The sequence below is a fragment of the Erinaceus europaeus genome, chromosome 19 (genome assembly GCF_950295315.1).
Source record: "Erinaceus europaeus chromosome 19, mEriEur2.1, whole genome shotgun sequence".
In the NCBI taxonomy this organism is placed as follows: domain Eukaryota; kingdom Metazoa; phylum Chordata; class Mammalia; order Eulipotyphla; family Erinaceidae; genus Erinaceus; species Erinaceus europaeus.
This window is the reverse complement of record NC_080180.1, coordinates 19513265-19524829: the sequence shown is the minus strand read 5'-3', so window position 1 is coordinate 19524829 and position 11565 is coordinate 19513265. Positions and strand designations below refer to the sequence as shown.

At 44.4% G+C, this 11565-nt stretch overlaps 1 protein-coding gene across 4 annotated transcripts in view; it reads right to left on the bottom strand.

Annotated features, from left to right (window-relative positions):
- Positions 1-6141: 6141 nt before the first annotated feature.
- CAMSAP2 (calmodulin regulated spectrin associated protein family member 2) overlaps positions 6142-11565 on the bottom strand; it is a 96645-nt gene continuing 91221 nt past the window's right edge. For all 4 annotated transcript variants that reach the window (XM_016187672.2, XM_007522124.3, XM_016187673.2 and 1 more), the window contains 2 exons: positions 9504-9622; positions 6142-9001 (listed from right to left, as the gene is read on the bottom strand). In XM_016187672.2, coding sequence (XP_016043158.1) covers positions 8702-9001; positions 9504-9622 — 419 coding nt within the window. In that variant the 3' untranslated portion in view covers positions 6142-8701. The remainder of the gene's footprint in view (positions 9002-9503; positions 9623-11565) is intronic.

Below are 11565 nucleotides of genomic sequence, written 5' to 3'. Positions count from 1 at the left end.
AATTGCTTTAGGGAGGGGGCTGGGTGGTGGCGTGTCTGGTTAAGACACATATTATCATGCACAGGATCTGATTCGAGCCCCTGTTCCTCGCCTTTGGGGGGGATGCTTCATGAGCGGTGAAGCAGTGCTGCAGTTGTCTCCCCATCTCTATCTCCCTCTCCTCTCTCTCTCTCTCTTTTAAAATTATCTTTACTAATTAGAGATAGCCAGAACTTGAGAGGAAAGGGGAGATAGGGAGAGAGACAGTAAGACACCTGCAGCACTACTTCACCATTTGTGAAGCTTTCCCTCTGCAGGTGGGGACTGGGGGCTCAAACCCAGGTCCTTGCACGTTATATCATGTGCAGTCAACCAGGTGCGCCACCACCCGGCCTCCCTCAATTTCTGTCTTTTGTAATGCCAGCACTGAACCTCAGCAATAACGTTGGCAATAAAAAAATTTAAAAATCATAAAAATCTTGAGTGGTTCCAAGCACCGGAAAAATTACACTGACCTCAGACACCCTAGCCCCACCCTCTCGGCAACTAAAATAAAAACAATAAACTATAAAAGCGTTCTTAAAAACTACAAGAAGAGTTTTTAAATGTGTTTTTTTTCCTTCACTTTGATGAGTTATTTTAAAATCTCAAAATATTTCCCTACTAGCTGTCCTGCTCTTGCTAAAGGCTCAGGTTCTGACTGACGGACCTCTGAGGCCTAAACACTGATTTCAGAGTCTGATACTGTGGTGAGCTGGCACGGGGAGCTTCCTAGTAGGAGTGACCTGAAATGGTAGCTTTAGGGCATTGAGCAAGAGTTGCTGGACTGTGTCTGAGAGAAACCGCTTTCGGGAAAGACCGGCTGGAGGGGCTGGCGATGTTAAGCATGAGCTCGGGGTCTGGATGAAGCAGGAAAGTTGGGGATGGACTAAAAGTGAATGTTGAGGGCTGGCAAAGTGCACCTGCTTAGTGCCTGCTCTGCTCTGCCATGTGTGACCCAGGCTCAAACCCGGCCTCCACCACAGCAAGGGAAGCTTCAGTGCCGTGGCTTCTTTCCCTGCCGCTCTGTCTCTGTCAGAAAAGGAGAACAAGTGGACAGCATTTGGTGGCTGGCTGGGCAACAGGAGGGAGAGAAATGTTCTGAGGCAGCTGGGTCCCTGGCAGGTGTGGCCTGCAGGTGCCTGTGGGAGGTGCATTCTCCAGGGAGGGGCGGTTCAGTAGCAGCCCTTGTGTGTGCTAGGGGGCGAGTTAAGGAAGAGCAGGGTGTGAGGACAATGGGGGGCTTGGCTGCAGTGGTGATTCGGGCAGAGTCTGGGCACCTCTGCACGACGTGGCCACTGCTGTGGATTTCCACATTGCATCTGGGCGCCTGGCCTGGTTTGGTGTGAACCAGAGGGACTTGGGTGGGGACAGTCAGCCTGGGGTGATGGTATCTCCCTCCACTAGGAAATCGGGGGTGGCTGAGCAGAAATCAGACTGAGTCTGTGGTCAGATTTTGGACTTGGCTTACATTTTCCCACCCCATATACTCACTTGGGAAATAGTCACAGAATACCCGTGTGTTAGACACTGAATGTAAGGACAGAGCATCCAGTATACGGCCTGGGAGGTAGCACAGTGGTTAGACTCGAGAGCATGATCCTGAGTGTGATCCCAGGTATTATATGTACCATGGAGTAATGTTGTTTCTCTCATAAATAAGTCCCAAAAGGAATCCAAACACAAACTTCATCATCATCACCTTTTTTTTTTTTTTAATTATTACTGCCACCAGGGTTAGCTCCTGGCGGCCATTTTCCTTTTATTTTTATTTATTTTGCCTCCAGGGATATTGCTGGATCTCGGTGCCTGCACTACGAATCCACTGCTCTTGGAGGCTATTTGTTTCCCTTTTGCTGCCCTTTGTTGTTTATTGTTGTTGTTATTATTGTTACTACTGTCATTGTTGTTGGATAGGACAGAAAGAAATCGAGAGAGGAGGGGAAGACAGGAGAAGAGAAAGATAGACACCTGCAGACCTGCTTCACCACTTGCACAGCGACCTTCTGCAGGTGGGGGGCCGGGGGCTCGAACCGGGATCCTTACGCTGGCCCTTGCGCTTTGTGCCACGTGCGCTTAACCCGTTGCGCTATTGCCTGACTCCCCCCATTTTTTTTTAACAAGATAGAAATTGAGAGGGGAGGGGGAGATAGACACCCCCTGCTCCACCACTTGTGAAGTTTTTCCCTTGCACGTGGGAAGCTGGGGCTTGAACCCAGGTCCTTGAGCACGGTAATGGAAACAATGTACACTGCGGTACTTCCCAGGGTTGACAGCCAGCCTCCTGCATCTTCTGCCCCTTTTACACCTGGTCGGAGGGGACCATGGCAGAGCAGAGGCAGCGCGGTGCTGTGGCCTCCAGCAGAGGAAGCCAAGAGCAAGCTCTGTAGAAGTGTGTGACCAGAAAGCTCCCTTCAAGGGCCTCGCACTGGAATTGAGGTCACTGCAGTCAAACCCCTGAAGAAAAGCAGGAGGTGGTGACCTCCTGGCTGATCAAGTCAGACTTGTTTTTGTTTTTAAACCAAGCACTGCTAAGCTGGAGATTGAACCTGGGACCTCAGAGCCTCAAGCATGAGAGTCTGGTGCATAAACCTCTATGCTAGCTCCCCAGGCTGGGTCTTACATTCTTTGCATAATCAGTTTAATCCAGAGGACTGGACTCAATGGGCAAGAGCGTGTTCTCCGGCACCAAGTCTACCAGCTGTCTGTGCAGCTTTGACCACAGCCCCCCACCCCGCCCCACTCCACTGCCAGCTCAGCGAGTTCAGGCCAGGCAGCCTCATGTGAACCTTTGAAGGAGCATTTCTCTCACAGAACTGAAGGCTACAAGAGACCTTGCCATTAAAACAATCACACAGAAAGGAAGACATTCATTTAAAATGGCCCAGCAGGAGCCAGGAAGTGGCACACACATTACAGTGCTCAAGGACCCAGGTTTAAGACCCTGGTCCCCACCTGCAGGGAGAAAGCTTCACAGGAGTGGTGGAGGAGGGCTGTCTCTCTGTCTGTTTCCCCCTCCCCTCTCAATTTCACTCTGTCTCTATCTATCTATCTAATAATAATAATAATAATAATAATAATAATAAACATTGCCTTAAAAAGGATTAAAAAATGGCATAGCAAAACATGAGAAATTAGTAGAAAATTTAATGCTACTGTCCAAAATGAAAACATTTTGACACATTTAAAAATATGTACTTTTTATGGCAAAGCTTTAAATGACTTTAAATCCTATAGATATTTTCCCATTTAAAAATTTAAATATTTTTTGGATATAAAATATATTTTGCGGCAAACCTGTTAGCAGAGTCCGTTTATTTCACCCACCTCTGTGACCTCTCCGTCTGTCATTATGCAGCTGCAGATTTTAAGGGCTTAGCAGCACCACCCCAGTCTGAATTTCGCTGTTGCTATTCATGCTGGTGAGATTATTAGGCAAAGGGACAATGTCTAGCTTAACTGCAAGTTCTGTTTTCAGTCAGTGAAGGCACGCCTACCAGTGTAGCCATGTTCTTGTTCCAGACAGCTCCACACAGCAGCGAGCACCCTGCACTGTGTGACACCGTGCGTGCGAGGGGCTCAGAGTGAGCAGGCGGAGGCCACAGTCACCTCGCCCATAACTCCCTCGCTGTCCTCCACAGCTAAGTGGCACTGACAATGCTTCCCTCTTTCAAAGAAAGCAGGTAGAAGAACCTGTGAGGCTGTAGGGAGGTGTCACAAGGGAGAGTTTCTACTTGCTGGGGGCTGAGAGCCACATTTCCTTTCTCCGATAAACATGTAAATCCTGACAAATCCTGACGCCTGTGTAACCTCATGGGCAGGAGTCAGCGAGGCCCAGTGTGAAGGTAAATGGGCGAGAAGGACGTGGCCAGCACAGGCAGGGCATTGACAGCACAAGTCTCGTCACTAACAGAGCAGAGCAGAGGCGGAGGCGGAGGCAGGCGGGGTGAAGTGTCTAGCAGCTCTGCTCAAGATGAGAAATAAAGCTTAAAAGCATTTTTTGTAAAAGCATTTGCTTTTACCCTATTCAACAGAAAAGTAAAATCAAACATGTTTTTCCTACACCCACAGGTGCAAAAAGAGTGAGTGAAGCTAGATCTGTGATCTCCCTGTGTTCACAGCGGCATAGGAACTGGGGGGCCCTCACCAGAGACACACAGTTTCCTCAATTTTTGTGGATCAGGGAAGAGGTTTGTACATGCACCATTTCACTGCTTTGGGCTGACAGACAGAAAGGGAGACACCAGAGGTTTCTCCAGGGTCACAGATGCTCCCATGTGGTACCGGGTGTGTGCCGGGGCGACACTGTATGGCAGACACGCCCTGCCCAGTGAGCTCGCTCTCCAGGCCTCTCCCTTCCTTCCTTTAAAAGCAAAACACCCATTTAAGGAGAAGCTGGTCTATTTTTAAAAACCTATATACACTCTTGAGGGAAGGAGACCCTTTATAATCATTTTATTATTATTTTTAAAAACCTTTTATTTATCTTTCTTCCTATTTGACTTGATAGGACATCGAGAAATCAAGAAGAGAGGGAGCAGGGGGAGGAGACCTCGGCAGCACAGCCTCACCATTTGTGAAGCTCCCTTCCTGCAGGTGGGGAGTGTGTGCACAACTGGGTGTGCCACCGGTCAGCCCCTCCAGTCATTTTATTTATATTATTATCACTATTACTGTTATTGCCTCTAGAGCTATAGCTGGGGTTGGTGCCAGCACTATGAATTCACTGCTCCTGGCGGCCATTTTTTCCTATGTTGGATAGGGCAGAGAGAAATTTCGAGGGGAGGGGAGACAGAGGGAGAAAGACAGCTTCCCCCCTACAGGTGGAACTGGAATCCTTGCACCGTCCTTGCGCTTAACTGGGTGTCCAGTCATTTTCTAGATGTGTTTTTCTAGTGCCTAACTTCTGTGTCATAGTAACCCAGCAGCATTTTCAATGCATTCAAACAAAATGCATGCCATTCTCTTTGTGGAGAGGGTATGAAGACATCTGCTTCTAGTTACTCCAGAACCAGAGCCTCCCCAGTTGCTGTAGCACCTCCCATGTGGTACCAGTGTTCAAAGCTGGACTGCAAGTATGGCAGCACAGGGAGGTGCTGTGGCAGCTGAGGTGGCTCTGGTTCAACGGTGTCCTCCCTTTTATGTCTCTGAATGAAAGTGTGGCCCTGAGCAGTGAGGTCATCTATGTGCAAGGCCCCGATTATGCCAAAAACCAAAACAAAACCCAGAGCTTCTAATTAGTCTGAATGGGTAGAATCAACAAAGTGAACAGGAAACTTTTACAAGTAACAGTCAAGAGGTGGCTTTTGGGGACAGCAAAGCAGCTCACTGGAGGTCCCGGGTTTGAGCCCAGCTGCCGCCACATTGGGGACTCACTCCAGCGCTGTGCTGTCTTTCCCTTTCTGTTGTCACTGGGGCTTCGCCCCTCCAGGCAGCCATTTCAGTTAGAGACTGGTCACAGCACTGCAGGCTGTGCTTGAACCGGGGCCTCGCACATGGCAAAGCAGGCGCACTCCTCAGTGAACTGCCCTGCCTGTCCAGTTTCCACCTGAGGGGCTGACCTAGAGTGAGACCTAGAGTGGGACACCAACAGGAAGAAACTGGTGTTTCAAGGCTGCTGCAGAGTTGTGACTTTCCTAGCCATTCAGTTCCCAAGGTACAGCGCATTTATTCTGACACAAGTGAATTATTCATGCACCAAGAGAAAGGGGATCATTTGGTAAGCTGCGCATAAGAATTTATGCTCCACCATCTGTAGCTGTTCCGAGCGACGCACAGAAAGTTGATTTTTTAACATTGCTTCAAGTCAATGTTCAAACAGTGGCAGGTAGCACTAAAAGTCATCTCCCAAAATGGTCAATGCAAACACAGCATCAAACTCAGACTAGCCTAGGTCTAGTGCAGTGATCCAGGGCTCTAAGGGTGGAGAGGGGTGGGGGCCGGGAGGGGGTGGGGTCTCGGTGCTCTAGGGCTGAGGGAGATGTCAGTGGGCGGTAGGCGTGGTGTGCAGACACCTATCACGGGAATAAGAAGCCGTACACACAGTACTAACAGCCATCTTCTAGATCAAGTTCAAATAATACTACCAGAAACCCAGAGTCTACTCAAGAAACAGCCAATGAGTCATTTGGTGCCATGCTTTTATTCAAATGAAGGGGGAAACTACACTGTACCAGGAGGGAGCAAGTATGACAGCATTTTACAGCACACACTTGGAAGCAATGCCCTGGAGTGGACCGGAAGCACACCACACACTGTACAGTGCCTGACAGTGCTCAGCAAACTGTGATTAGAAGCTGAATCTGGCTTTAAACAGCCAAATAAGAACTGGAACAGTCATCCTACAGCAAAGCTGCAAACTGAGAAAAATCAAGTCTTTCCCAAACTGTCAACTAGCAGAACCTGAGGGCTACACTGCTATGATGATAAAGGTTTGGCAAACTTAATTGAATATTGTAATAATTTGACCACAGCACCACTGTGTTCCCATAAAGTTGATAAAATCCCCAGTCTTTATCAAGTAGCATAATTCTCATGTGTGCATTATAGAAAACATAATCCAACAGAAGCTGCACCATAATAAAAAAAAAACACTGTAGATGTAAAGGAAGAAAGCCACATTCCTTCTGCATAATAGACTACACTGAGAGCAGTGAGCTTTGAGGCAAGAGTCACATTCTACCTTTTGACACGTGGACATCCACTGCACATAAACTGGAATATAAAAGGGGTTGGTCCTGTTAATTCCTCCACTGCCTTGCATCCAATTAAAAATGTAATGGCCAATAGTATCGTGAAGAAGATTGCTTTGATAAGGGAAATTTAACTGACTGAAGAGAGTAAATTTAGTAATACAAATACTAGGCTCCTTTTGACTATTTGTCATATTCTGATTAGATTCATTTTAACTAGTTTAAATCTAAACATGTATCTGATAATCATTTCATTCTACCTGTGATAGAAACTGTTGTCTGAAAGGTAAAATGTGCGATTTCCCATTTTTAATAGTCATATGTTATATACACAATTATGTATACTCTTAAAATATGCAAATTACATATCCTGGTCTCTCACATGCAAACAGCAGGTCACAAAGAATTCTGAGCTACACATATATCTTGCACAGGTATTGGAAAAAAAAATCTGTGAATATTTTTTTTTACAGTTTTAACAAATATACATAAATATAAGAACATAAATTACAGTAAGATATTGACAGCATTTGAGAAAATGTTGATAACCCAGACACACTGTTGCCCAATGGCCTTATAATAATAGAAAAGTACAGCTTCGGGACACCTCATTCCTATCTTTTTTTTTTTTTTAAATAAGTAAATACATCATATGAGATATTAGTTATTCCTCTAAACAACTCAGAGAAATGTATATATTTTAGTCTCTACTTCCCATAAAAGAAAACAAACTACACCTTTCATTTATGATACACTACTGTCTTCACCCTAAGTTTACACAGTTGTCACAACACTGCAACATAACAGGGTCACATAATCATTCAAGTCTTTTCCTGAGAATGAAGTTTCCCCCCAACTAACCCTCTGGAATACACTGAAAATGGATCACAAAGAGGAGATCACGAAGAGGAGATATTGCAAGTGTGTATTTAATCTAAGCTGTCCCACCTGACGAGGATACAAAAGGAAGAAAAACCTCAAATACAAGTAAATTAACGTGAAGCTATTTTAAAATTAAAATGTAGCCCTTTGTACATGTTTAAAAATTCTAAATATATTTTTTATATCAGTTATAAATATAATGTAAAGACCTCTTGAAGTGTGTGGCAGGAAGTCTTACATCTTCTGGTTGAAAGACTACTCTCAAAGTGTCATTCACTTCAGCCAGCTTATAAAGTGACTTACTTTAAAAGAGATAGAAAGCCTTTTTTGTTAAAACAATAATCTAGATTATTCTGAGTTGGCCAGACGTGGTGTAGAAACAGCACTGATTTAATCAGCAAATTCTTAGACATACTGTTGGTTAAGCTCATGTGGTTTCAAGCGAACCTACTAGCAGCTCTTTAAACACTTCCTTTTATTTAATAAAGAATGTTAATACTTGAGTGAATAATAAATACAGGATTGTAAATACTTAGAATAATTCTCAAAAATGTTCTAACACCATCAAAATGCAAGGATAACTGTAAAACTCAACACTAGTGTTCCTCTCAGCATCATAAGAAAGGTGCAAGTTACCTGTGAAGGTGTATTTCCTACTCTCATGATTGTCACATGAAACAAATACAGAGGAAAATAGCAAAATAAACCATCTGAAGACAAGCACGCACATTAAAAATAAAAAGGCAACAGAACACATAACTTGTAGTTTTAACCATAATTCAATCCCAAGACCAATCAACTAGTGTCCATGAGAATTCAGTGCTTCAGTGATCTAATCTCAAGCACGTGAACCCACTGACAGACACAACTCTAACACTTGCGAGTCAAAACCTTCTCTTCACTGCTCGGACTTACCACCTAAGCGAGAATCTGCCGCTCTCCAAAATACTGTGGGATACATTCCAGTTGCTCCTGACAGCAGAGCTTAATGTCCAGTTTCAATTAATAAAAGTTTTGTTGGCAATTAGAAAGACTTTCTACAGGCAGGAAATATGAAGTGCAAATTTACCACAAATGTTCTGAAGCAAGTATTTTCCAACTCCTATGTTCTAGTGGGTTAAAAGTTTTTTCGGAGTCACTGGTCTCTTGGTCTGCCACAAATGGCTATGTATTGTAATTGCATCCACGCTGGCAGATAAAGTTTTTGCAGGTATGTGGCTAAACTGTTTTCTGTCAGAGTTATATTTGTAAAGTCCCTCGATCATTTTTTTAGTGATAGATTTTGGGCCTATCCCAGTAAGTTTATTAATTTCTTCAGTTTCTGGGCAGTAAGTATACAAAGATCTGAACTGGCAGCCTGAATCCCGAAACAAGATTAAGAAGTTGTTGGCATCTGACTTTTCCATTTCCTTGAGAAGAAAAAGCAAACAATAAAAATCTTACAATGAAAACAAAACCATAACAGTAAAAACTTTTTCTCTAAAGGGAAATTAGGTAACCTACATCTATGAAACATGAGTGAATCTGAGCAACAAAATGACATTCTCATCTAAGTCAATTTCCAATCTTAAATCTGCAGTCTCCGTCCCAGAACTCTTCCTGAAATTGTACTGATTCAATATAATAATTAAAACATGTGGTCACAGGTCTTTTTACACTCTGCTGAAAATTTAGCTTATGAGTGTTCTTTTTTTTTTTTTTTTTTTTTTTAACCAGAGCACTGATCAGCTCTGGCTGATGATGGTGCGGGGGATTGAACCTGGGACTTTGGAGCCTCAGGCATGAGAGTCTCTGCGTAACCTTTATGCTATCTACCCCCCTTTATGAGTGTATTCTATCTTAAAATGTATCGAGAAGACTCCTTTAGTCTTAGAATGTTGCCAATTTTAATTTTCTTGCAAATACACTTACCTCTAGTATCTTTTTCTTCTGACCTTCATTTACTTTCCCAGCCAAGCAGCAGTGAGCTAAAGCATTTTGGATTATATGCTTATTGGATTTTGCACTAGGCTCTTTGTAAAGCTTTGGTCCTGTGGTAAGAATTTACAACAACGGTAAAAATAGTATTGTGAAGTCAGAAATACTAAGTCTGAGTGACATTGTGAGGTGTTTGTATTACATTGTAACAAGGAAGCCAGACTGCCTGCCAACGGTAAAAATAGTATTGTGAAGTCAGAAATACTAAGTCTGAGTGACATTGTGAGGTGTTTGTATTACATTGTAACAAGGAAGCCAGACTGCCTGCAGGTCTGACTGGCTGCATTCCAGTCAGAAGTGGCTTCTTCACACTAGGTCCCACACCCTGAAGATAGGCTGGGGCTGCCTGGGAGAAGTTAGAGCCTGCTGTCACTGCCACTCTGCTCTTCTCAGGTCTGGTAAAGCTACTGGTGGGTTACAGTGGAATGGACCCATGAGAAATGTAAGCTTCAAAAAAGCCAAGCTACAGCTTTGTCTCTGTCTTCCACATTTTTCCTTCCCCTCTACCAGAGCACCGCTCAGCTCTGGCTTACGGTGGTGGGAGGGCCTGAACCTGGGACTTGGGAGCCTCAGGTAATACAGTATCTTTGTATAACCACTATGCTATCTCCATCACCCTCTGGGGGCTTTTTGCCTGGGTAGTTTTTCTTTTTGAGTTGTTTTAGCATTCTGTTTTGTCAGTGACACTTCTTGGTCAGCAAAGCACACTGGCAGTGCTTGTTGTCATCTTCCTGTGACATAGCCACCTCCCGATGAAGGTAGCATGCAGCATAGCCCCTCTCCCCCTCTATAAAGCAGTTCTGCTCTAAGAGGAAAGGACTGTGCCTCAGCCTCAGCAGTGGCCCAAGAAACAGATTCTTTGGGCAAGAAACAAACACCAGCCCTGGTTTGTAACCAGGGCCTATTCCTGTAGTATAAAGTATTCCTACCATCACTAGTTTCAAGCTACCAATGGCTATATATCTTTTTTGATTCTTGAAAAAATATTATTGTATATTTTAAAGATATATTTATTTTAAACCAGAAAGAGACAGAGACACTGAGATCAGAGTTGCGGCTCAGCTGTGGCTTAGGGTGGAGTCAAGGACTGGAGCTGCCTCGGGAGTCTGGTGTGCTACTGCTGTTCTCTCTCTGATCCTAATTTATAATCCACTCTTGAGCTGCTAGGAGCTGGTTCCAGGAACCATTCAAACCCTGGAGGTTTGAACAATGCCTGGGTAATGTGATTGTTAAACTGAACTAACACAGAGAAGGACAGGCCATACAAAGGAAATACAGCCCAACCCGAGAAGGCCATGCTGCAGACTAGTGGAGGCTGAACTAGAAGCTTCAGAGTAAAGCGGCGCGGGAAAGCAGTGAACCCAGATCTCTGGGGACCTTAGGGATCTTCAGGGCAGTGGCCGCACCTTCACTGTTCTTTGCACTTGTCCTGCGTGTTCTCCTAGACCTTTTCACCCGGACATGCCGCTAGCACTTAGGTTCCGTTTTCTCCTGGCATTTCTTTAGCAGTATCCTTACCTACATTTTATTCAGTTTGCTTTAATGCCTACCTAAACTCAAGTTTTCTTTTTGCCTTTTAGAGTCCCTTAATACGTTTCTCTTCCTTCCTTCCTTTTCTTCTTGTTTTTTAAGACATACCATTCCGGACACTTCTAAGTGCGAGCAGTAAGATTGAATTCTAGCCTTTTCTCAGGATCTAGGTATTATGGCAGAAATTTTCTTCTTTTTTAAATTATCTTTATTTATTTGGATAGAGACAGCCAGAAATCAAGAAGGAAGGAGGTGATAGAGAGGGGGAGAGACAGAGAGACACCTGCAGCCCTGCTTCACCACTTGTGAAGCTTTCCCCCTGCAGGTGGGGCCCAGGGGCTCGAACCTGGGTCCTTGTGCACTGTAACATGTGCGTTCAACCAGGTGTGCCACCACCCGGCCCCAGCAGAAATTTTCTAAAAAATTCTTCAGACACAAACTATTGAAGTGTTCAGCTATTTTAGTA